We start from the raw sequence: 26,697 nt of genomic DNA on the forward strand, positions 1-26,697 counted from the left end.
AGTCAGTGCAAAGCTGGAGGTGTTTAGGCCATTTATAGTGAGGATTGCTGTAGGACTATCATAGAGTCTGCGAAAAAGAGTAATGAATCCTACCCCAAATTGTTGGGTGTGTAGCACCCGTAAAAGGTGAGACCAAGATACCCTATCAAAAGCCTTATCGGCGCGCAACTCACCAACAGGGATTTTCCATTTTTCACTGACAGGGACTTGGTTATGGCGGCTACCACTTGTCTAATATTATGCACCGAGGACCTGCCTTTTACAAAGCCTGTCTGAGATGGATGGAGTAATTTCGGCAAAACTACTTGTAGTCTATGGGCTATTATGGTGGTTAGAATTTTTAGGTCTTGGTTTAACAAGGAAATTGGATGGTAGGAGTTAACCAAATTAGGATCCTTGCCTGGTTTTGGTAGTATTATGATCCTGGCATGGTTGAAATCAGGAGGGGAAGCATTACCAGCAAGAATGGAGTTATACAGAGACAGTAAATGCAATTTAAGGTGCGGTAATAATATTTTGTAATAGTCTGCCCCTAGTCCATCTTGTCCCGGTGATTTCCCTTTAGGGAGGCCTTTTATAGCTAGTTCTAATTCAGACTCCGTTATGGGCGTATTTAAAGCTTCTCTTTCTGATTGGCTTAACGTGGGAAGTGCAGCTCTCCTAAGGAACTTCATTCCCAATGCTGGGTTGTCAGGAGGGGAGGAATAAAGGTCGGTGTAATAACTTAGAAAGGAGTCGGCAATGTCTGCCGTAGTAGTGCGTTGTTCGTGGTCTATGATTATCCTATTTACAAGAGGCTGCGGGCGTTGCCCACAGGCAATAGAGGCTAACAATTTGCCGGATTTATTTCCCCACCTAAAGTTAGAAAAGTGGACCCAGCCAGCCCTATTGGAGTGCCGACATAGCCCGACACAGCCCGAATCAATCTGACACTCTGTGGACGCCATTCACCTACAGCGTGTCACACACGGACTGCACTACCTGTGCCCATACAGCCGCAGCCCAGGCAACACAGCTCAGGAGAACGCCGGGAGGAGGAGGTACGGCAAAATGTGAGAGGTTATCAGCATCTGTCCACAAGCCAGCAGCAGCGGGAGTGAGAGACCCGCAAGCTGCCTCCAACGCTCAGACCGGTACGCTGACCCCCCTCCCAGCGGGACACTCCGTCACTGCCACCACTGGACTAAGGGTGAGATCCACGTGCTAAATGCACGCAATTACAGTTAAATGCCAGCTACTAACTGTCCTATGGTGAGAGATTACGTTCCCCCAATAAATCTTTGCATGTGGCTAACTTGACTTTTTCATAATTAACGGACCAAAGCCGGCGCCTCCAATCATATTCAGTGTGGAACATTTGTTTGAAAGTCTTGTGGCTTTCTCCACTTTGCAAAGTTAACATTAATGTTTATATAAAATAAATTGCAAATTATTGCTTTTATATTGCAAACAGTCTCCATTGTTCTTGATCATTTGAACTCATCCATGGTAGAAAAAGGGAAACCCAGCATATAAGCGCATTCTCCTGTTCCTATAGGAATTTAACAATAAATTAATAATAATCACAAAATTAAACCATCAGATTAAATTAATTAATAATAATCATAATCACACAATCAAGCCAGATAGGGGTCTTGTTGAATATTAAACTGATCGAAACAATTACACTTGCAGAGAAACTCTGTGCTGCACAAAACGCCCACCGCTCCTTGGCTGCACATGGTAAACAGTGCACAATAAAGCCAGATAGGGGTCTTGGTACTTGTTTTGAGGTTGTAGCAGGGGAGTGCAGCTTCTCGTAAAATCTTGAGCGAAGATCAGTACTTCTCTACCGGCAAAGGACATCCAAATCGGCCAAGCGCGCAGCTTCTGGAGAGACATGTGAAGCAGCGAGGAAAGGGAACACCCGCCTAGCGAGCCAGATAGCTGAATCCACCCTAGCGATTAATTGAGTGACAGAAGTTGCAGCCAGATAGCCCTCACATCCCAGATAGGGGTCTTGTTGGCTGCTTACCTGTACATGTACGGTTAGGTAGTAGGACACCGGTTGCTGAAAAGCGATACATCTGCAACTCAGGAGTCCTAGAGAGGAGGAGGAACTCTTCCATCTGCCACCTAGTAATTGATTAGCCCCCTCCCCTCCACCCATTAGGCAATGATTTAAGAGACGACTGCTAATAAATTAATAATAATCACAAAATTAAACAGATTACATTAAATAATAATAATCATAATCACACAATCAAGCCAAAAAGGGGTCTTGTTGGATGTTAAACTGATCAAAACAGTTACACACAGACAAACTCTTTGCTGCAGGAAACGCCCACCGCTCCTTTGCTGCACATTTACCATGTGCAGCAAAGGAGCGGTGGGCATTTCCTGCAGTGCACGATTTAGCCAGATAGGGGTCTTTTTGGGGCCTAGTTTTTTAAACTGCCATCCTTTCTGCCAATGCAGTGCCACTCTTACATGAGCCACGTGTTTGTGCCGCACACTTGTGTGGCTTAGCATAGTTATCCAGCTACCTCGGTGCAACCTTTTGCCCTAAAAACAATATTGTGATGTGTGAGGTGTTCAGAATAGATGGAATGAGTGGAAATGAATGTTATTGAGGTTAATAATAGCGTAGGAGCAAAAAAAAAAGAAAAATTCAGCGATTTTAGCAGTTTGGCAAAACCCATTAGAGTCCAAAACCCAAAACACGAAAAGTGGCCGGTGCACATCCCTAAATTCAATCAGGTCTCACTTTCTACGGATTGAAAAATTGAATAACACCCATCACTTCACAATCGATGGCTTATTTTATCGTTAGGTTCATATTAACAGTGCAGATTGGTAAAAACCATAACGGCACACCAATCACAGATTACTTAGAACACAGGTTAGGAAGACTGCCTCACCATGAATTAGGGATTATAGAGTAAATTTAATAAAGCCTCTAAAAATGAAACGAGATGATGTAGCAACCAATACATTTTTGTCTATCGATTCTGTCTATCGATTCAGTGTGCATTCTAGAAAATGACAGAATCTGATTTGTTGCTTAGAGCACCATCACCTCTTTTCATTTTTAGAAGATTTTGTATATGTGTCCAGGGCCGGCGCCACCACTAGGCAGCTCTAGGCATTTGCCTAGGGCGCCGGCACCTGGAGGGTGGCAGTTCGCCCCTCACCCCCAGCATGGAGGGTTAGCGAACTGTGTAAAAAACTTTGTCCCCGCAGTGCTGGAGCGGGCAGGGGTGTCCTGGCCGCGGGGGAACCTGCAGCGCTGTCATTGTGTATAAAGTTGGCGGCGGCCGGCGGGGTCCCTGCAGTGAATAGAAAATAACTAGCGCTATGCGCGCGGCGGCGTGGGAAGCGCTAGCTTTATACAAAATGACAGCGCTGCAGGTTTCCCCCGCGACACGGACACCCCTGCCCGCTCCAGCACTGCAGGGACGCCGGCGCCACAAGTTTTTTACACAGGTACCACCACCACTGCCCCACCCCGGCACCGGGGCACCCCCACACGACTCGCCTGGGGCGCTCCGGTGCCTTGCACCGGCCCTGTATGTGTCCCCCTAAACGATTTGTGTGGTGGGAATGTGCAAATAGTCATCGTTTTCCTATTAGGGATGGCCATTGACCATCGATGATTCAAAATCATTGATGGTTTATGGCTGATGTCGAATACTTTTGCCATCGATGAGGGAGAACCAGATGGCTTCCCTACATCGATGGAACAGCAAAACCGATGTTATGCTTTTTTTTTTTCAAAGTGCTGAGACACGGAGCATAGCTCTGCCCCCTGATATACATGAAGCCCCGCCCACGTGTTTTGATTGGCCCACAGGCCGATCACTCACACATAATAGATGACGATCGATTTGTAAAACTATGGATGGTCACCCATTGCATAGTTTTACACTATCGATGGCCATGTGCACTTTTGCCATCGATGGCAACCATCGATGGCAAAGGCACCGATGGCCATCCCTATTTCCTATTTGCCACAGTACTATTGATCATATCCACCTCTTGTGATCTGAAATACAGTTTCTGTAGTCTGTACTCTGTTATAAATTAGAGTAAGTTGCCCAATGATACAGCAGATTGAAATATACAGTATAGCATAAAATAGATCTCACAGCAGAGATGTAGAACGTGGTTTTCCACGTGTGCTTTTACAATGGGGATTCATGTATCTGCCTTCTGCAAGTGAAAGTGCCAACCTAATTTGATTCTCAGCCCAAAATCAATGCCCACCCCCTTCCTCCCACTGCAGTGAGGGGGAAGTCCTGGGAAGGGCCTGCAGCTGTTTATACTGTCATTCCTATGCCTGTATTAAAAAGGACACAGACGGCAGAAGGGAGGGATTGGTGTATTTTAGGATCCTGTGAGAGGACGTTGCTGTGTGACAAGGTGAGGACTGGACACTCGCAATAACATTACATGTAACTAGCGACCCCACGATCCTGCAGGACAGCAGCCCAGCACAATGCAGGCTTAGTTACCCTGCGCCTGGCAAGTGTGATGCAGAACTGATCTGCTGTCAGATGGAAGCTGAATGCATGGGTCTACTTATTCCAAATGTGTTCCCCACTTCTTCATCATCCCCAGTGTACAGTGTATAGGGAACCCTGGGGTGTCTCCAGGACAGACCACTGTATCTAACTTCACATACTTGTGATCAGGGAGTGGTTGGAAGCACCGTGGGATATGCTGCTGCTGCTTCTGCTGCTATTGTCAGTGATGCACTGCAGGTCTCTGCCAGAAGACATTTGCTCCCACAATTGGCCATAATACTAAATTAACTTTCTTCGCTTTATTCTTTTTGGGTTTTTTATTTTTTGTAATCAATTTCAGGCAACCTGTAAGCGTTAAGATTGGATACATTTTGCATAAATGTTTTAGCTGTTAAATATATTTTTTTAGTTTCTGTAGTTTATTAGTAGTTTATATTATGACATTTTTACCTTACCTTATTTTTATTTTTTAAATCACACTAGTGTGCTTGATGCTCTGCACTTTATACTGGTCATTTTAAACCTGTCACTGATTGCTTCAAAAACTCTAAAATCCTGTCCAGACTGCGGGCCTCAATTAGATGCGGACGCAAACCAGCTATAGCACGCAATTTGGTCAATGTTGAATGGCTACCGCTTGCATACTGCAGGCCATACAAATGCGCAGGATTTCAATAATCGGCAGGGCTACAAAAATGCAGCCCTGCGATGAAAACTGAATCGGGCCCTATGTGCAGCATTGGCCTGTTCATTCATTAGTAGAGGACATAGAGAGGGATCCGAGGGGTCCCTCCTCAAAAATATCCCTGTTTCAGTTGCCCATAAGCTTCACGGGTGCCGGACGGGGTGCCGGACGGGGTCCCGACAGTCGGGATCCCGACAGGCATTTATCCGACATCGGGATCCCGACTGTCAAAACACAACGATAGCCGGGTTCCCGACGGCCGTCGGCTATTTTCCACGACCCCCATAGAGGGAGAATAGAATAGGTGGCTCGCGTAGCCTCGATTTGGACTCGGAAAGATGGCGGGAACCGGCGAACTCCTCGGATCCGGTAAGTTCTAGGATCCGAACCCGCTCATCTCTAATTGAAAGTAATTAAATTGACAATCAATAGGTCGACATGCAATATGTGGACACATGGGGAAAGTTGACATGGTTTAGGTCGACATTGACAAAAGGTCAACACAAGCAAAATGTCGACATTGACCTGGTCAACAAGTATTTGTCACTTTTTTTCTGGTGCCTATGTTGACATCTGCCGACATGCACGAGGCATAGATGGGTCAGCATTAGGAGGGATTTCTGACTCCAGAGCGCCATTGGAGAAGCCAGGGGTATCTCCAGGTAAGCTGGCTCTCAGATGTTGTAAGCCATTATCATGTGGCCTTACACTGGGCTTTTAGACCCAGACATTTTTGTTACTGTTTATGGGATGGGTTTGGGGGTGTGGTGCCCCCTGTGTTGGTATAGCTGGGCTGCTTCAGGTTAGCACACCCTAACACTTTATTAACACTTATGTTTTCCCTATCACATTGTATATAATTGTATTATTTTAATCACACCTAAACTTTCTTACATAGCACATATGTGCTTCTGTTAACCCATAATAATTTTCATTTGTGTGCTGCCCTGGAGTGGTCGGCCTGTGCCGGCATGATGGGGGCCCACACCCCATACCCAGTATTAGGGACCCCCTAGTGACACAGAGACGCCTTGACATACGTATTATCTGATTATTAAATAGCTATTTCCAGTGCTATTTTTCAGCAGGAACTCAGTTCCCGAACCTCTAATTAAATATGACATCATAAGGAACTGAAAAATGTACTTTCCATAAGATAAGTTTTATTTTAAAGTCACCTGTGAGTGCCTTTGTTTCTAAGTACAATATATACATCTATCTCTCCCTCCCTCTCTCTATTATATATATTTTTTTTATTTAATTGATCCGCCCCCAGACCTGGAGTTCCTGGACCTATTTTTCCAGAAATATAGTACTGGCTATTTCTCACTCAGTGGGCAATTGGGATACAAAATGTTTTTTTCCTGACATGCACAAAGTATAAGTGTACTGTGTACCCTTTAATAGCTTGCTTCGGGCACGGTGCCTCGCACTCTGCACACTATTATATTTCCTCTCTATGCTCACTTAGATCAAGAAAAAATTGGTTTAAAAAAATTCAAGAAAAACTCATGTTGACATTTTCCTGTGTTGACCATTAACATGTCAACTTTTGTCAATGTCGACTTAAACCATGTAGACCCATGTCGACCTATTGACTGTCGACCAATAGTAGTCATACTGGCACTTCCTTCAAGCACTGATTTTTTTTCCCCAGCAGTACACTGGTGGAGCTATCTTCACTCCGGCATTTGAGAGGGTAGTGGGTAGGCATGCTCTGGGGCTGTGGTGGTCTGTGGTGATTTGTGGTGGTCTGTGGGGATGACGACCTGCTATAAAAGTTCAGTCCTGTGCTACCTAGTGCTAGTGCTGCTGATGGTGTCCTGTGCTGCCTAGTGCTGCTGGTGTCCTGTGTTGATCCACTGGTGCTGAATGATACTGCTGCAGAAGTCCAGTCCAGTGATACTGCTGCAGAGGTCCATCCCAGTGGTACTGCTGCAGAGGTCCATCCCAGTGGTACTGCTGCAGAGGTCCAGTCCAGTTATACTGCCGATAAAGTCCAATCTAATACTGCTGCATAAGATCAGTTCAGTGGTACTGCCATTAAAGTTCAGTGGTACTGCCATTAAAGTTCAGTGGTACTGCCATTAAAGTCCAGTGATATTGCCATTAAAGTCCAGTGGTACTGCTGTTAATGTCCAGTGGTACTGCTGTTAAAGTCCAGTGGTACTGCTGTTAATGTCCAGTGGTGCTGCCGTTAAAGTTCAGCCCAGTGATGCTGCTGCATAAATTCAGTCCAGTGGTACTGCAGTTAAAGGGTCTTATTCAGATCGCTTCGCTCAGACACGAATTACCATCGAATGATGGGGGAGGTTCCCACAGGCATGTGAATGGATGTCCACATAAAACATCCGTTTGCATGGTGAGCGGCCGAATTCGGCGTGTGAATGGGTGGCACGGGCAATATATTCACTAGGCGGGGTTTGGTACATTTGTTTTGGCTCGTGCACACGTCTGAGCGAAGCGATCAGAATAAGGCCAAAGTCCAGTTCAGTGATACTGCTGCATAAGTTCAGTCCAGTCGTGATACAGTTGTTGTCCATGTGATGCCAAAGGCCATCGCCATGCCTGGGCAGAAGACAAAATAATCCACCTCTTTAGTCTGGAATTTTTATCTACAACTGGGCAACAATTGTCTTGCCATATGTAGTTTATGTAAAGCTGCAATAAGCAGGGGTAAGGACATTGGCCACCTAGGGATATCCTCCCTTATTCGTCACCTGATACTCGTTCATAAGTCACTGTTTAGTTCCGGAACTCTGGATATGACTGTAAGCAGTCCAGGGACACCTAAATCCATTGGTCCTGTTGTATCTAAACACCTGAAAACCACACCAGCAAGTCACCATCAATTTCCTCTTCGATTCGGATCGGAGGTAGTCCTGCAGGCCATGTCACCTGCACAATTGACTCCTCTTCTATCCGGGATTCCTTTGAAGGATCCTACAGTGCTACGCCTACTGCTGCTGCTATTGCTGCAGGGAGTCGTTCATCATCCCAGAGGGGAAGTTGGAACACAACTACTTCTTTCACAAAGCAAGTGACCGGCCAACAGTAATTTGTGATGAGGATGAAGTACGACAGCAGTCATCCTTTGGTAAAGCGAAAAACTCAGGCCTTGACAGCTATGTTGGTGTTAGACGTAGACTTTTTTTAAAAAGTGGTTGGATAGGACCCATCTAATTTTTTTAAATAATCTTATTATATTCATTGTTTTTTCTTTTTACCATGCAGAAATAAGGACATAGGGGTTAATTTACTAAAGCTTCTAAAAATGAAAAAAGGTGCTCAGCAATATATTGCTCCGTGTGTACGGAGCTGTAGCATACTTGCCTACTTTTGAAAACTAGTTTCAGGGAGATTATAGTTGGTAATAGAATTTAGCAAAGTGCCCCATTGAGGGGGTCGTGTCATGCTCCACCCAAAGGGCATGTCTAGTTCCATGTATGGGGAGATTGTGAAAATAAATTGTGAACGTGGCACCTAGAAGCGTGGGTGTGTACTGCTACAGCTGAGGGGAATCTTTTAAAATGACTTATACTGTATACCAATGTAGATCCAAAGCAGTTAGTAAGAGATACTATACTTGCTAAAGTGCTGGGAAATGGTGCTGATGAATCAATGTAAATGTATCTATTTATCATTCCTTTTTTCCCCACAAAAAAATGTAACAGTGTAATGTGGGCTAGGTGAAATGATGGAGATTGTTAGACTAATGAGGGAGGGAGATTGCTGTTATTTCATGGAGTCTCCTGCAGGAGGGTGGGCAACAATGAGCTGTAGTGGTGGGACTAATGGCGCCTGAACAGGAGGCCTTAAGCTGGAGAAGGAAGGCCAACTTTCTTAATAGTGCTCAAGTTTGTGATGCATAACCACGTCAGAGCCACCTGCTCATTTGTCTAACAGAGGATTTGCAGAACATACTGCGTTTTCTGCCAGTTTGTTGGACTGAACATACTGTAGCAAGAACAACTGGTGTTGTTCACTGGTGAAAGTCTGGAGCTCGCCACTCATGAACTGCATGTCATGGTCAGTAAGTAGCTTGTATGAAATGTTATGTGCAGAATAATCTAATTTTGTTGATGACTGTGGCACTTGCCAATTTGGGAAGATGATCTATTTTGAACCAACCGGAATATTAATCCAATAAACAAGGTGCTTTTACCCACTCCATTGAAAGAGATTTGTATCAGGATCAATCAAGGGAGGTAATGACAGTCATTATTTATTATTTATTTATTAACAGTTTCTTATATAGTGCATACATAATCGGCAGCGCTTTACAGAGAATATCTGACCACTCACATCAGTCCCTGCCCCAGTGGAGCTTACAATCTATATTCCCTAACACATGTACAAGCACACACAGACATTCTAGGGTTAATTTTGTATGGAGCCAATTAGCCTACCAGGCTACCATTAGAATTGTGGGAGGAAACCAGAGTACACGGAGTAAACCCACGCAAGCACAGGGAGAATATACAAACTCTGCAGAGTTAGGGCCATATTGGGGATCGAACCCATGACCTCAGTGCTGTGAGGCAGTAAAGGTCCATACATACTCGGTGACTATGCCCAGCGTGTATGGACAACGATGATCACGTTCATCGCTGGGGGGGGAAGCAGCTCAGTGCATACAAACTGAGCGGCTTTCCCCCTGCCTGACGCCGATGGAGGGGGGAGGATGGCTTTGCATAGCACAGTGCTATGCAAAGCTGTCATCAAAGCCGCTCATCTGCTGGTGTGTATGCCCCGGCGGTGAGCGCTGCTGCGCGCACCCGCATCATCCCCGGGGCATACACACTGGGCGGCTTTGAGCTGAAAGGCGTTCAAGCCTGCTGTTTTGAGCGACTTTCAGCTCAAAGTCGCCCAGTGTGTATGGGCCTTTATGCTAACCATTACACCGTCTGTGCTGCCCAAATTCTTTGGGAATGAGCCCAGAGAACTATTATATTGTTTGAATTCCTTACTCCTAGTTCATTTCCTTATTATCGCTATTATGAAATGAGTAATTGTGTGATTCCTAACAATTATTGTTCACTGCTTTAGTGGCCTCTTCCCACATATCCTTCTGTTCCAAAACAAAAAGAGTGTTGTACAAATGCAGAACAAAAAAATGGCTGGTAAAAAGAAGTAGAGATGAGCGGGTCTGGATCTCCGGGATCCGACAGATTCGAATATCGCGATCTGAGTCTGGATCCGAGCCGGCTCAGGAGTTCCCGCCTAAATTCCAGACTGAAAACGAGGCAAAACGTCATCATCGCGCTGTCGGATTCTCGCGGGATCTGAATTCTATATAAGACGCACGCGCGCCCCGCCATCTTTACTCCAGCATAGGAGAGGGAAGAGGGTGGTTGTGCTGTGTGCTGTGCTATAATAATAATATATTATTTTGCTGCTGCTCACTCGATTAGGGTCTGCAGGGGCTGCTGTACACAAGTCCAGTGTACAGGGGCTGCAGTGGCCAGTGTACAAGGGGCTGTACAGGGGCTGTGTTCAGTGTGACAGGGCTTGTGTCCAGTGTGACAGGGCCTGTGTACAGTGTGACAGGGTCTGTGTCCAGTGTACAGGGGCTGTGTCCAGTGTACAGGGGCTGTGTCCAGTGTACAGGGTTTGTGTCCAGTGTACAGGAGCTGTGTACAGGAGCTGTGTCCAGGGGCAATGTCCAGTGTACAGGGGCTGTGTACAGGGGTTGTGTCCAGTGTGACAGGGGTTGTGTCCAGTGTGACAGGAACTTTTGGCCCAACTACAGTAAATGAAAACAATTTTGTAAGCTGTGAAGTTATCAAAATTTACTAGAAATGAGTGGAAAGTAATGTTATTGAGGTCAATAATACTTTAGGGGCAAAAACAGGCCCAAATTCTGTTATTTTAGCCATTTTTAGCATTTTTTCATAAAAATCCAGATCCAAAACCAAAACCCACAAGGGTGGTTTTGCCAAAACCAATCCAGATCCAAAACACAAAGGGAGATCCAGATCCAAAACCAAAACCCGAAAAAGTGGCCGCCGCACATTTCTAAAAAGAAGTAATAAATTACAGTATAAGTGATAATACTTAATCCAAATAAGTGGCTGTATTATTTCATTGGCGCTTATTCAGATCTGATCGCAGTACAAATTTGTTCTCAAAATGGGCCAAACCATGTGCGCTGCAGGTGGGGCAGATGTAACATGTGCAGAGATAGTTAAATTTGGGTGGGGTGTGTTGAAACTAAAATCTAAATTGCAATGTAAAAATAATGCATCCAGTATTTACCCTGCACAGAAACAAATTAACTCACACAAATGTAATGCTCTCTATACATGTTACATCTGCCCCACCTGCAGTGCACATGGTTTTGTCCAATTTGAGAACAAATTGTACAGATCAGATCTGAATTAGGGCCATTGTGCAGCCATAGCAGAAATCAGGTAAATGAGGGAAAAAATTGTCATACTGAACTGAGCTGTACAACTCTGATCAAACATGTTGTTTTAAATATAGTTAGTATTAAAAGTTTGAAGAGCTAGCTCCTGGGGGTAGAGGTTGTTAGGTCGACAGTGTCTATGTCATTAGTCAAAAAGTCAACAACTATTGGTCAAAAGTCAAAAGATCGACACATCAAAAGGGTCAACATGGTCAAAAGGCAAAACGGTCAACATGGAAAAGGATTTTACATGTACTCTCCCAACAACTTTGGAGTTTATGTCTTATCACAATGTTTCTATCTTTGCTTTATAACATATCCTTACATTTTAAATTGCCTTATAGTTTATGTGAACTAGTGAGTGACATTATACATATGTATGATCTATATGCAAGGCTTTCCTGCTAATATTGGGGCAGATGTAAGATAGAGATAAATGCAAGGGTAATAAAGAGAGATAAACGTCCAGCCAATCACCTGCTAACTGCCATGTTATAGGCTGTGTTTGAAAAAAGTCAGTAAGGAGCTGATTGGCTGGATGTTTATCTCTCTTTATCACCCTTGCATTTATCTCTTGTTAAGGCTTTATACATCTGCCCCATTGTCACTTGCTTTTATCTGTTATTTTGGACTTTATAGTTTATACCAGTGGTTCCCAACCTGTGTGCCTTGGGTTGGTGGACCAGAATCAATTCATATTATGCATGGTCAATGTCACAGGCAAATCCAGTCCTGGTGGCTGCCAATCATAATATATGTGGACAAACAGAAGCAAATCCTGTCCCTCACCAGATAACTCTGACATATTTTTCTATATATTTTTTATATAGGATTACTCAGCGGCAGCTGCAGCACAAACAAAATGTACGGGGGGCGGGGAAGGGGAGGGGACTTAGCAGATATAAACATAAATTATGCTGTATCTGTTTGTAATATATGGGTGGTTTCCCTGGGAATTGGCAGCGCTGTGTGCAGTGGCGTAACTAGATACATGTGGGCCCTATAACAAAAGCTTGTAAGGGCCCCTATTCATCAACTAATGCTGTGTTCTTACTGCGAGTGAGAAAGACACGCAGGACCCCCGTTCTCACTGCAAGGCAAATTTGCCTTTAAACACAGGTTTTTCGGCAGTGTGAACGGGTCAACCCGTGTCTGCATACCCAGATCTCAGACACGGGTAAAAAGAAGGGTTTTACCCGTGTATGAGATCTGGATATGCGACCCGTTCACACTGCCAAAAATCCCGTGTTAAAAGGCAAATTCCCGGGTCCACATGCTAGACCCGGGAATTTGGCTGCAGTGGGAACGGGGTATAATGCTGAAAAATGTATATAGCACATGATACTTTGACAGGCAAAGTGGGCCCTCTCAGCACTGGGCCCCATAGCAGCTGCATCCCCTGTACCTATGGTAGTTACGCCCTTGGCTGTGTGTATGAGACAAGGTGCAACGCCCAAGGCCCAGCATTCAGCTTCTCTACTTCAAGCCGGCGGTGGAACTTGTGACTGGTTGGTTGGGCCAGGTGCAGAATTATGAATCAAACAGGTCCTCCACTTTATCCACCACAACCCAAGCTCACAATATGCAACACAGCAGTGGATGACAGGGAGAGGCAGAGTGTGACAGGGAAAAAGAGTGGGTGACGGGGAGCAGTGGGCCCCTTAGTCCTCTACTGAACCAACGATAGTTCTGCCTCTGTTCTAAGCCCACCCCCTGACTCCCATTCAGTAGTTTCACAGGTGTTACTCATACCCCTTTCACACTGCATAAATAACCCGGGTTGTTGCTTGGATGACCCGGGTCACTGTGTGGTGTGAAAGGCCCTTTTGAAAAATACCAGGTCAAGCAACCCGGAGAATCGACCTGGGTTAAAAGAAGGGTTTTAACTGAGTCAGACCCGGGTTGCTGGGCAGTGTGAATGGGTAACCCTGGTTGAGCGACCCGGGTCCCATTCACACTATAGGGAGGAGGCAACATTAGCTCTAAGTGTTGCCTCCATTCCCACCTTCTTATGATATGCCACCCCCTATGATGTCAGCAATCCGGCTTTTTGCTGGATCACCGAGGGGAGCTTCCCTTTACAAATTCTGTGTCGCTCCCAGGACGGACGCGTGTGCAAATCGTGGGTACTACCAGGCATTTGCGATGTGAAAGGGGTATTAGTATCTCAAAGAATATTACAAGTTTAATGGCAATTCTCTGAGTGTAGGTAGTTGGTATACTGTAAATGTGCATTTTGGAATTCCTGATTTGTACTATTTTGTGTTAGATGAAGATCCATTTTAACCTTCTTTTATCTTTTAGGATTAACAATTGACAACAATGGGTGAAATGGGTGAAATATCCACCAGATCAGGTGAGCGCAATGTGTGCTTAGCCCTGCCTTGTTTGCAGGCACTGTTCCCATTCTTAGTACAAAGGCTCTGCAAGAAGCCATAGCTCCAGCACGTTAACGCTAAAGCGATACCTTATGCCAGGGGTGGCCAAACCTGTCCTCAAGATCTACCAACGGTGCATGTTTTCCAGTCAACCTGTGGATCTATAGTAGGAATGAATGCAGCAGGTTTTAAAATGTGACAGTTAGTAATGACTACAGCTGTGCACCAGCTAGGTGATGTGGAAAACGTGGACCGTTGGTAGATCTCGAGGACCGGTTTGGCCACCCCTGCCTTTTGCGGTTGCCCAATGCAGAATAAATACAATGTATGTGGTTACTAACACCAATGAATGTGATTGTATGCAGGGTTCATTACTGAGCAAACGTACTTTGTTTGCTCAGTGCATTATTGTATTGCTTATTGTACAAACTGGTTAGAAGACGATCGTTACAAAATGAAAATACACTATTCTACTCACTGTAAAAGTCAGGAAGAAGAATACATTTTTATTCTAGTTGATATGGTGTGTGTGTGTGTGTTGGGGGGGGGGGGGCAGGCAGAGCCGGCCCTAGTCTAAATGACCCCTAGGCAAGATTTTGGCTGGTGCCCCTAGCACCGCCACTAGTTCTGCTTCTCACCCTTCTCCCCTTTCCCAGCACCATCAACCCTCATCACAGCAGTCATCATTTTGGTGCTCCTACCCACAATATTTTTAATAGAAACAGTGAACACATTCGGTGCGCAGCCCAAACAGGGTTGTGTTCTTGCTGGGAAGGGGCATGGCCGCACAATAGTACCCCAATTCAAATTATGCCACACAGTAGTGCAACTTTATTCACATTATATCATGCGACGGTGTCCCTTATTCACGTTACATCACACAGTAGTACCCAGTGATGTAGCTTGGTTTGGGGCGCCCCCCCCCCCCTCCGCCGTTAATGGGCCGCCCCCATACCGCAGCCAGTTTCAGAGAACTGAGCGTGGTCCGTCTCCATAGAATTGATTGAAGCCAGGATGGGAGCTGGGACGCGCAGACAGGTAAGCCTCCGGGGGATGGGGGCATTACTATAGCACCGCAGCCCCCGGCGCCCCCACATGCACAGCGCCCCCCCGCGACCGCAGGGGCTGCGGTGCTATAGTTACGCCCCTGGTAGTACCACTTTACCTTATATACATTACTCCTCACATTATCCACATTATACCCTTAGAAAAAAATCCTGAGAAAATATTGGCCACACTGCAACCCAGCACAAAGCAGTGTGTGCTGGGCAGAGAAGCCCTGGTGTATATACATATTAGGGATGTGCACTGGCCACTTTTCACGTTTTGGGTTTTGATTTCTGATTACCTTCAGGTTTTGGGTTCTAATGGGTTTTGCCAAAACACCCCCTAAACGTTTGGGTTTTGGGTTCTGATTTTTTTTTTAAAAAAAGCATAACAACTGCTAAAATCGCAATAAAATTATTGTGTTTTTTTTTTTGCTCCTACGCTATTCTTAACCTCAATAACATTAATTTCCACTCATTTCCAGTCTATTCTGAACACCTCACATTATTGTTTTTAGGGCAAAAGGTTGCACCGAGTTAGCTGTATAACTATGCTAAGCCACACAAGTGTGCAGCAAAGGCACGTGGCTCATCTAAGAGTGGCACTGCAGCGGCAGACAGGGTGGCAGTTTGAAAAACTAGGCCCCAAAAAGACCCCTATCTGGCTTGATCGTGTTGTTTACCACCAGCCGAGGAGCAGTGGGCGATTCGGCAGCCTTCTGCAGGCAGTGGCAGAAACGCTCCTGTCACTTAGGCCGTCTTCCGACGGCGTCTAATTGTGTGATGCAGGGTGAGAGTGGCAGCGGCGGACTCCCGGACTAATATAGAGAATATCCTCATCTGCATTACAGTGTCTATGAATGTGACACAGTCATGTACGTGTTATCTGTGCTTAAGGTACAGTGCCAACATTAATGACACTGCAGAATGGCTTCCCGGAGACACATGTAACACCCTACAGTAACACCCTGCAGTAGATGCAGCAGCAGAGAGGTATTATATGTACGGCAGTTGAATAGAATGGAACCTACTGACCAGACATAACCAGGTGACGACCAGCCGAGGATCAGTGGGCAATTGGTGCAGCAATGCAATAGCTGCAAAGGAGTGAAACCTACTGACCACAGGCGGTGACCAGCGAAGGAGCAGTGGGCGGTTAGTGCAGCACTCAGTTGGTCTGCGAGTGTGCTGTGCTGTGTATCTGTTTTTATCAGTTTAATATCTAATAAGACCACTATCTGGCTTGATCGTGTTGTTTACCACCAGCCGAAGAGCAGTGGGCGATTCGGCAGCATTCTGCAGGCAGTGGCAGAAACGTCACTTCGGCCATCTTCTGACGGCATCTGGTTGTGTGACGCAGGGTGAGAGCGACATCGACGGACTCCCAGAATAATAGAGGGTGAGAGCGGCAGTGGCTCCCGGAATAATGCAGGGTGAGAGCAGCAGTGGCAGACTCCCGAAAAAATTCAGGGTGAGAGCTGCAGTGGCAGACTCCCAGAATAATTCAGGGTGAGAGCGGCAGTGGCAGACTCCCAGAATAATGCAGGGTGAGAGTTGCAGTGGCAGACTCCCAGAATAATGCAGGGTTAAGAGCGGCAGTGGCAGACTCACGAAATAATGCACGGTGAGAGCTGCAGTGGCAGACTCCCAGAATAATGCACGGTGAGAGCTGCAGTGGCAGACTCCCAGAATAATGCAGGCGATACGCCTGCCTAGTGAAGTGGAATCTAGATGGGATTTGGTAACGGGGACACAATACCTCCATCAACCGTCTAAATCCCACTCCACTGATGGCGGACACCGGATGCATGTCTAACACCAACATAGCTGTCAAGGCCGCAGTTATCTGCTTTGCCATAGGATGACTGCTGTCGTAATTTGTCCTCATGGCAAACGACTGTTGGACGGTCAATTGCTTAGTGAACGATGTAGCAGTCTTATGATCTCCCCTCTGAGATGATGACTGACTCCCAGCAGCAGCAGCAGCGGCAGCAGTAGTAGGCGTAGCGCTGCAGGATCCTCCGGAGGAGTCTTGGATAGAAAAGGAATCAGTCATGCTGGTGCCATGGCCTGCAGGACTCCCCCCGATCCAGATCAAGGAGGAATTTGACGAGGAGGGAGTTGGTGGTGTGCTTTTCAGGCTGAGGAGGATAAAGGGATTTAGGTGTCTCTGGACTGCTAGCCACAGTTCCTGAACTAAACACTGATTTCTGAAGAGTATTCACGTGACGTATAAGGGAGGATGTCCCTAGGTGGGCAAGATCCTTACCCCTGCTTATTGGAACTTTACATAAGCTACATATGGCAATACATATGTTGTCCGGATTCAGATAAAAAATTCCAGAGCGTAGAGGTGGATTTATTGGTCCTCTGCCGTGGCATGACGATGGGCTTTTTCATCCCATGGACAACAACTGTTTACCTCCCTGGTGCCTCATTCCCCCCTGGTGCCTCATTTAAGCAAACCACGCCAGCATCCTCCTTGTCAACTTCCTCCTCAGCACCAGCTACATCAATATCCTCCTCCTGGTGTACAACATCACCTTCATTATTAAAATCTGGAATTAGACTGTGGGTGATCCTTCCAGCATATGCAGAGGGCGTACTGCAAATGGTGGAAGGAGCCACCTCTTCACGTACAGTGATGGGAAGGTCCAGCATCACAACCACCGACACCCTTGGACTCTCCTTGGGGATTTGTGATATATCTTTAGAAGGCAGAGTTGTTTGCTATGTTTTTGTTGGTGTCAGCTTAACTCTCTTAAATTACTATAGGGTGGGGGGAGAGGAGGAGAGGAGGAGGACTTTGATCGTCACGTGAAGCTGAACCACTAGTCATGCACTTAGGCCATGTCCTTAGCCGTTCCTTGCCACGCTGTGTCATAAATGGCATATTGTCAAGTTTACGTTTCTCAGTACGGGGAAGCCAGTGACAACAGCCAACTGGTAATTTAAAATACTGTGTTAGGTACTGGTCGCCAGGGGCAACAGCAAACTGGAATTATATACTGCGTTAGGTACAGGTAGCCAGTGACAGCAGTCGACTGGATTTATAAAATACTGCGTTAGGTACTGGTAGCCACTAGCCAGTGGCAACAGCAAACTGGAATTATAAAAAGGGATTTTTGTAAGAACTTACCGTTCGAATCCCTTTCTCTGATATGGTCCTGGTGACACAGCTTCACATTGGGATGTAGGAGGGTCCGCAGGAGCCAGGCACCTATACTCCTCCCACTGCATCCCAGAATCCTTAGTTCAACTTTTAAAGTCACTGGAATACATCAACTCAGTACAAACGCCTGAACATATTATATCATATTATATTAAACTTCAATTTTACCATCATAACATGATACAGTACATCATGAAAACGGCAATACTTACTAAGCGTAAGGGAGAGATCGCTGTGTCACCAGGACCATATCAGAGAAAGGGATTTGAACGGTAATTTCTTACAAAAATCCCTTTTTCTCTTTCAAAGGTCCTGGTGACACAGCTTCACATTGGGATGTTCAAGAGACGGTCCTTTGGAAGGATACGCTCAGGTCTGCAGCTCTCATAACTGCTCGCCCGAATGATGCGTCCTCCGACACGAACTCATGGAACCTGTAGAATTTGGCAAGAGTGTGAACAGATGACCAAGTGGCAGCCCTGCATACTTGCTCAGCCATAGCCCCATGGCGAACCGCCCAAGATGTGGCAACAGACCTGGTGGTATGTGCGTTTATTCTGGCTGGTACAGGCCTACCAACCTTAGTATATGCAAGGTATATAACTGAAAATAACTGATCTCAACCACCTAGCAATGGTCTGTTTTGAAGTGGGCCAGCCTATCTTGTGTACATCATACAAGACCAGTAAAGTATCTGTCTTCCGAAAAACTGTAACTCTGTCCACATAAATGCGCAAGGCGCGCACCACACTTAAATTCCTCAGTGTGTCCCTTTTCTTAGAACTCTCTGGGGGTTGAAACACAGGAAGAAAAATATCCTGATTTAAATGGAAAGCAGAAACCACTTTTGGCAAAAACTTGGGTACCGTACTCAGAACAGCCCTATCATCATGAAAGATTAAGAAGGGAGGCTTACAAGAAAATGCTCCCAACTCCGAAACCCTCTTTGCAGAGGAAACAGCCAACAAAAACACTAACTTCCAGTGAGAAACTTGGGGTCAACCGACCTTAATGGTTCAAAAGGAGGCTTTTGAAGAATCTCCAACACCAGAGACAAATCCCATAGTGCCACCGGTTGTTTGTATGGTGCCTTTAATCTAGTAACTCCCTGAAGGAAGGTTTGCACCTCCGGAATCACAGCCACTCTTTTCTGAAAGAAAATCGACAGAGCCGATATCTGGACTTTAAGAGACTGGAGACTCAGCCCTGAAGAAAATCCATCCTGAAGGAATTCAAGCAACTTAGATACTGTAGCCTAAATCTGGACGTATGAGACTTTTGGCGCTCACACCGTCGAATATATGTCTTCCAGACCCTATAGTAGTTAGCCGAAGACACCAACTTTCTAGCCTTGATCATTGTATTCACAACCGCTTCAGAAAATCCTTTGTTCTTTAAAATGGCGGTTTCAATAGCCAAGCCGTCACAGTTAGCCGAGCAAAATCCTGATGGAAAAACGGAACTTGACTTAGTAGGTCTGGCCTTAGAGGTAGACGCCACGACTCTACTGAGTCTCTGAACACTCGAATACCAAGACCTCCTTGGCCAATCTGGAGCTATCAGTATTACTGGAATCCCTTGGGATTTGATCCTCTTCAGAACCCTGGCAATCATCGGGAACGGTGGAAAATGTATGGCAGATTCCCTATCCAGGGTACGGTCATTGCATCCATAGCTAACGCCAGAGGATCCCTTGTCCTGGAAAGGAATTTGGGAACCTGATGGTTGAACCTGGATGCCATCAAATCCACCTCCGGGAGCCCCCACCGAGATACAATCTGCTGGAAGATCTGTGAATTCAACGTCCATTCCCCTTCTAGTAGCTCTTCCCTGCTCAAGAAATACCAGGAATTGAATCCTCTAGGCCGGGACCAGTTGTGACTTCTGCAAATTTAACAGCCACCCATGAGCTTGTAAAAACTGAATAGCCTCTGCCAGATGCTTCTGTAAAGTCTCTGCTGATTCTGCTTTGAACAGCAGATCGTCCAAATAATGGTATCACAATGATACCCCTCAAACGGAGAACAGCCGCCATTACTGACATGATCTTCGTGAATACCCTTGGAGCCATAGCCAGACCAAAGGGCAGCGCCTGGAATTGGAAATGTCGGTCGGTTGAAATGAGAGTAAGCCCCACCCCCTCAAATATAGCCTTAAGGTTTCCTTCTAGCTTCTTGTCCACGGGCTACGGAAGCATCCACAACAGGCACTTTCTCCCAGAGATCTGTATGCACCTCAGGCATAGGATAAAGACTCAAAAACCATTTAGGCATCTGGAGCCTTTTATCAGGTGTTTTCCAAGCCCCTTCTAAAAGATCCTGTAAACCTTCATCTGCCGGGAAGGTAGTTTTGTCTTCTTCTGACAAATTCAAGGCCTGCTTAACAGCAGCAATCAAATCCTCCACCCCAGGGGTCGAGTTATCCTCATTATCATCACCCTGCTCCCAGGGAATATTTGAGGTGCACTCTCCTTCATCCCCTGAATCAACAGGCAGCAGAGGGACCGAATAAGACTGTCTAGGAGTCCCCTCAGAATCATTGTCAAATCTATCCAGCAGAGCATTAAACCTGCTGATACCCTATCCTGCATTACTTGCAATAAACCAGGATCTGCTTGAGTAAGAGGCAAGGAGCCTGAGGACTGTTGAGAGGATGGCATGTCTAGGTGAAGAAACCACAACATCTCTCTGTTTGTCCAACAACTGCACTAAGGCATTCACTGACCTGCCCCAGGCACTTGCCCACGCAGGCTCTGTCTGCTCTACCCTCTGGGGTACACTTCCCATGGGTCTCACAGCTGCGGAAGCAGGGCACAATCCCCCCTTGGCCATCTGTTCAGGGGAAATTTGGAGTGCACAAACACTGCACGCGCTCAATGCAAATGGGGCTCCCTCCCCCAAAGCTACAGACTGTTGCTCTGACATAAGTAATTTCACACAGTGCAAACTGACAGGCGCTATATACTGAGTCAATGTATATCACAGCACTTATCTGTCTGAAGCTCTGGAATTCTCCTCCAGATGAAGTGGGGTAGCGATGCCCAGGAAATCCACCACTCAGCCAGAAAACAGTGCTTCAGCTCCGCAGTCAGCGTCTCCCAAAGCGGTGCCAAGCAGAGTGAGGGAAGAGACCAACTATTTCTGCTACTGCAGGGTCTGAAGGGTTTTGGCGCCAAACTACCCCCAGTAGCCACTCCCACTGCTGGATTTCGTAATTCCCAGTATCTCCCCTTCACATGGGGACCACTTGGAATCGCCAGCAGGCCCTGTGACAAGCTGCTGTCCTTTTCAGTAAGGAACTCAGCTAGTAAGCTCTGCCCATCCCCCATGACCCTCACCTGCGTGAAGCCGGTTCAGGGACGCTCCGGAGCCCAGGCAGCCTCATCCGGTGACGCTGAAAGCGTCACACAGAGTGAGCAGATAGCGTCTTCTCCGCGTGCAGGGAGCAGACAGGACGCGCTTCTGTCTGTCCCTGCTGGGCTGGCAGTGCGAGGATTCTATGAGAATCCTCAACCCTGCGTCCTACCTAATAAGTGTAAAATTAATAAAATAAAAAACACCTATATATCTCTACTCTTCAGTATAGCAGCCACTCCGGTGGGCACCTAAAAGGAATGCTTTTCTGGGATGCAGTGGGAGGAGCCTACCTCTCTAAAGCTTTGGTATAGGTGCCTGGCTCTTGCGGACCCTCCACATCCCAATGTGAAGCCGTGTCACCAGGACCATTGAAAGAGAAAATACTGCATTAGGTACTGGTCGCCAGGGGCAACAGCAAACTGGAATTATATACTGTGATAGGTACTGGTAGCCAGTGGCAACATCAGAGCAGACTGGAATTATATAATATAAATTATATAATATAGTATATACTGTCTGCAATAGGTACTGGTTGGCAGGGCACTAGCAGACTGGAATTATAAAATACTGCGTTAGGTACTGGTCGCCGGGGCAACAGCACACTGGAATTATATACTGCAATAGGTACTGGTAGCCAGTGGCAACAGCAGAGAGCAGACTGGAATTATATATACTGCATGCAATAGGTATTAGGTAGTGGTTGGCAGGGCACCAGCAGACTGTAAGTCTGCAGTAGGTAGTTAAGTAGGTAGGTGGTACTGGCAGCAGCCACTAGGCAGTGCAGGGCAGGCACTAGCAGCACCAGTGCACTATACAGGAGCAGAGGCAGGCCCCAGCACAAAGGACTAGGAGAGACAATACACAGCAGTGGTCCTTGCAATGGTGATGATGATCCCACTGAGCATAGAGAAGAGAGACCCCAGCAGAGACAATGACGTTTTGTGCCTGGATCCGAGTCAAGCGGGAAGCTCCGAGCGCCGCTCGGATTCATACCATTCGTGGGGAATCCGAGCCCGCACATCTCTAATACATATGTAACAATATAATTTTTTTAAGACAGCCCCTCCAGACCTAGAGTTCCTTAAGCTTTTTTTCCAGAAATGTAGTTCCAATGATATGATTTGCGTACAATCATATGACTAGTGTACAATTCTGCTAGTGAGGAGCGAGTGTATTCTAAAAGAACCGCGGGGCATGCTGGGAGGGATCTGTGATGGATCCCTCACACAGCGCTGCGGTAAGAAGCCCAAAGGCTTCTGCAGTGAATTGCAAATCGCGATTCCCTCTGCACGGCTGACACTGCGGATGGGGGTTAGAGCATACAGAAATGTATCGGGTTTTTACCGCATTTCTAGTTTAGAGCATCCTGCCCTATATTGGCATATCAAAATAAAGCATTTCCTTGTGTTTTGGCCTCAAGCGCAGGGCTTAAAGTGAGGGGGAACAGGGTGGAACTGAGATCCACCACCTCTAATGGTGAGGTGGAACATTTTTACCTCCACATTGGCCCTGCACAGTAATTCTTACAGAATAGTATCCTAGTTTGCAGGGGGATGCCAAAAACCCCACCATTTGCACTGTCTCTGCCTAATGGGGGGAGGGGAGGGGGATTAATTAGGTGGCATAGAGAAATGAGTTCCCTCACCTCTGCATGACCACTTTAAGCCCTGCTCAAGAATGTTAGGTTTGTACAGGGGCATAACTAGAACTCTGAGAGCCCTATAGCAAAATCTGGAAATGGGCCCCCTCCCCCCAATTGTCACTATAATGCCCTTTAGGAGGCAAAAGAAAGAGTGAGTGGCAAACACAGCACAGGAAGGAGAAAAAGAGGAAAAAGAGAGAAGGGGAGCTTAATGGAGAGTGGAAAGGGGTGGTAAGAACACAGGAGGGAGAAATACAGAGCAGAGGATAGAGAGAGGGGTAAATGGAGGAGGAGCACATGATCGAGAAAAAGAGAGGCAAGTAAGTAAGGGAGCGCATGAGTGAGAGGTAAGGGGTGTAGGAGTATGGGGGAAGAGGAGGGTGATGGAGGGGGATTGGGGTGCATAGATGGAGAAAAAGACAGGAGGGAAAGTGAGGTAGCACAGGGGAGAGGGGGGAGCAAGGCAGAGAGAAAAAAAAGAGATGGATATGGAGTGGGAGCATAGATGGAAAAAAAAGGAGAGAGTGAGGAGGATGAGAAGAAGAGAGAAGAAGCACTGGGGTGAAGGGAAAAATATACAGTAGGAGAGAGAGAGATAAAGGAGTGTGGTTGCTGGAGGGGGGGGGGGGAGGGAGAGCCAGTCTGTGAAAGGCAATTTACCCTATCTGTACTGCCCCCCATACAGTAAAATGATGTGGCCCTTTAAGGTTGGGTCTCCTCAACAGCAACTCCAAAGGAGACCTGTCCCATGCTCCTAAGTTTAAGGCCGCTGCCGCTGGGTCTTCGCCCCTTCAGTTCCCCCAGCTAAGGGTCCCTGCCGCCGGGACTTTAGCTGCCCCGGTCAGTGCCGCTGCCGCCGGGACTTCAGCTCCCCTGCACAGTGCCACCGCTGCCTCTTCTGTGTTCCCCACGCTAAGGGCTGCTGCCGCCGGGACTTCTGCTCCTCTGCTGAACGCTGCTGCCGGGTCTCCTTCTCTCCAGCCTGATCCCCATCTAACTTCCGCCTGCTCTCGAGTCCCCATCTAGCTGCTGACGGGTCCCCTCTCCTGCTAGAGCAAAGGTCATGCAGGGAGGAGCCCCAAATTCTAATGGGTAGGGGAAGGGGGCGATAAATGGAAAAATACTACAGAGGGTGCAGGGGACTGCCTGCTAGGTCCTCGGGCCCCCCCAAGCCGCCGGGCCCCATAGCAGTTGCATCCCCTGCACCCTCTAGTTACGCCACTTGGTTTGTATGATGTTATCAGGTCATGTTATACATGGCATTTGTTTGGTTCTGTATATCATCCCATGTAATGTGTTGTAAAAATGTGTAGATGCTTGTTAATATTACAGGCACTCCATGAGTTACAATGATTGGACTTTTGAATATGAAGATTATAAGTAGCTGTTTGAATCAGTCCTGCCCCAAACCCAAACATTGCGTTCCCCTACCACAGATGAGTCCCAATTATCATCTTGGAGACTGAACCACTTCTTCCTTGAGAATGTAACATAGCTTTTTAAGTAAATTGTGAACCATATCAGAAGTATGCAGAGGAGGATGGAGTGACCTGGGTGAATGCACTGTCTGAATAGTGGAGGGCAGTATTCATATACAGTAGTGAACATATAAGTGCTGAAGGTGTGCACCCAAAAGGGACATGGCCTTACTGCAATGGGCATGACCCCTTATACCATATTATGCCCCATACAGTAATGCCCTTTGCACCATATTATTCCCCACACAGTAAGTGACCCTTGCATCATTTTATGCCTCTTAGTGTTAAGTCTTTCAAAGTAATGCCACGTATAATTATTCCATACTACCAGCTCATTGTCGGGGGCTTTGTATTGTCGCTACCAACTCTCTAGCTGCAGCCTATTGTTGACTCTTCTGAGTCTCAGCCCTTATGGAGACTCTTGTAACCTGCAGACTGTAGTAAATGTCTTTCTCTAAATGGCGATCGCCTCAAAGGAGACACTTCTGAAGGATGCTAGAGGAGGGGGTGGGCCATTTTGGAAGAAGGTACATTTTCAACGTGATCTCATGCAGATGGCTAGACCACATTGAATATTGGCTGCTGCAGTGTGATTGCATGTCTTGCAGGACTAGAAACAGCCCTGATTGTAACTGAATTTTTGGGCATGGCGCAGGGGTGACAGGGGAATGGAGAGGTGCATTGGTGACAGAGGGATAGAGAGGTGCAGGGATGACAGAAGAAAAGAGATAAGGAGAGAGCAAGATGTGCAGTAGTAATAGGGGGATGGAGAGGTCCATGGGTGACAGACGGAAGGAGAGTGAGAGGTGCATGCAGCAGGGAGGGAGGGAGTAAGAGGTGCAGCGGTTATGGGGACAGAGAGGTGCAGGGACTTCTAAATTGCCACTTCGACCACTGTGTGTATATGTGTGTGTGTATAATATATATTTATTTGTATTATGATTTTTATATTAGACCTTAAGGCTTAAGTACCCCCGGGCCCGCCAAAGCCTTAATCCGGCTCTGGGTCCATCTAGGAGTGGCACTGCAGTGGCAGACAGGATGGCAGTTTTAAAAACTATGCCAAAAAATGCTCCATGGAGCACATAATGCAAAGAAAATAGGTGCAAGATGGAATTGTCTTTGGGTCCTCCCACCCACCCTTATGTTGTATTTACAGAACATGCACAGTTTAACAAGCCAATCATTTCAACAACAGGATCTGCCACCACTATGGCTGAAATAATTGGACCAAAAAAAGAGGTGCAAGATGGAATTGTCCTACATGAACCGGACATGCACAGTTTAACAAACCATTTCAGCAAACATGGTCAGCCATCCCTGTGGATGAAATAATTTGTTTGTTTGGGCCGTCACCTAAAAAAGGAGTGCTCTATCTGCTGAATAAGTCCAGGGGTGCTGCTACTGTATATATAGCAGATTTTCCAAGAATGGCCGGCACTCCAAATAGCAGCAGTATCCAAAAACGGGTGCCCTCCCAGGGGAAGTGAGACAGGAACTCGCTCCAATATATAGAGGTGTACAGCGGGTGGCACTCCAGCAAATAAAGACAGTAGTCACGGTCTGTGTTCCAACGTTTCAAATGTTATTTCAACATTTTGGCACCCTGATGAAAAATGTTGAAATAACATTTGAAACGTTGGAACACAGACCGTGACTACTGTCTTTATTTGCTGGAGTGCCACCCGCTGTACACCTCTCTATACAGTAGGAGCAAGTTTCATCTTTGCTCCTTTGGCCATGGCTAGCCATGGCTAGCCATGGCTATTCTATTGTTCTCAGCTGCAATACGTATTGTATTGCAGTTGAGAACAATAGATTAGCCATGGCTAGCCATGGCTAGCCCCGCCCAAAGGAGCAAAGATGAAACTTGCTCCTACTGTATATATATATATATATATATATATATATATATATATATATATAAAATCTTATATATTTAGCCAGAACTGTCAGTCTGTGACTGTGTGTATAACGCTGGGTGGAGTCATGGGCGGAGTTATACACAGTCACAGACTCCAGTCCT

The 26,697-nt window shown here is 46.4% G+C and overlaps 1 protein-coding gene across 1 annotated transcript in view; it reads left to right on the forward strand.

Annotated features, from left to right (window-relative positions):
* Nucleotides 1–4,248: 4,248 nt before the first annotated feature.
* Nucleotides 4,249–26,697, forward strand: part of LOC146045222 (transmembrane protein 272-like) — a 96,879-nt gene continuing 74,430 nt past the window's right edge. The window contains exons 1-2 of the mRNA XM_083163936.1: nucleotides 4,249–4,401; nucleotides 13,904–13,955. Of these exons, the coding sequence (XP_083020062.1) occupies nucleotides 13,922–13,955 (34 nt within the window). The 5' untranslated portion in view covers nucleotides 4,249–4,401; nucleotides 13,904–13,921. The remainder of the gene's footprint in view (nucleotides 4,402–13,903; nucleotides 13,956–26,697) is intronic.

The sequence above is a fragment of the Crinia signifera genome, chromosome 11 (genome assembly GCF_055691185.1).
Source record: "Crinia signifera chromosome 11, ASM5569118v1, whole genome shotgun sequence".
Taxonomy (NCBI): Eukaryota; Metazoa; Chordata; class Amphibia; order Anura; family Myobatrachidae; genus Crinia; species Crinia signifera.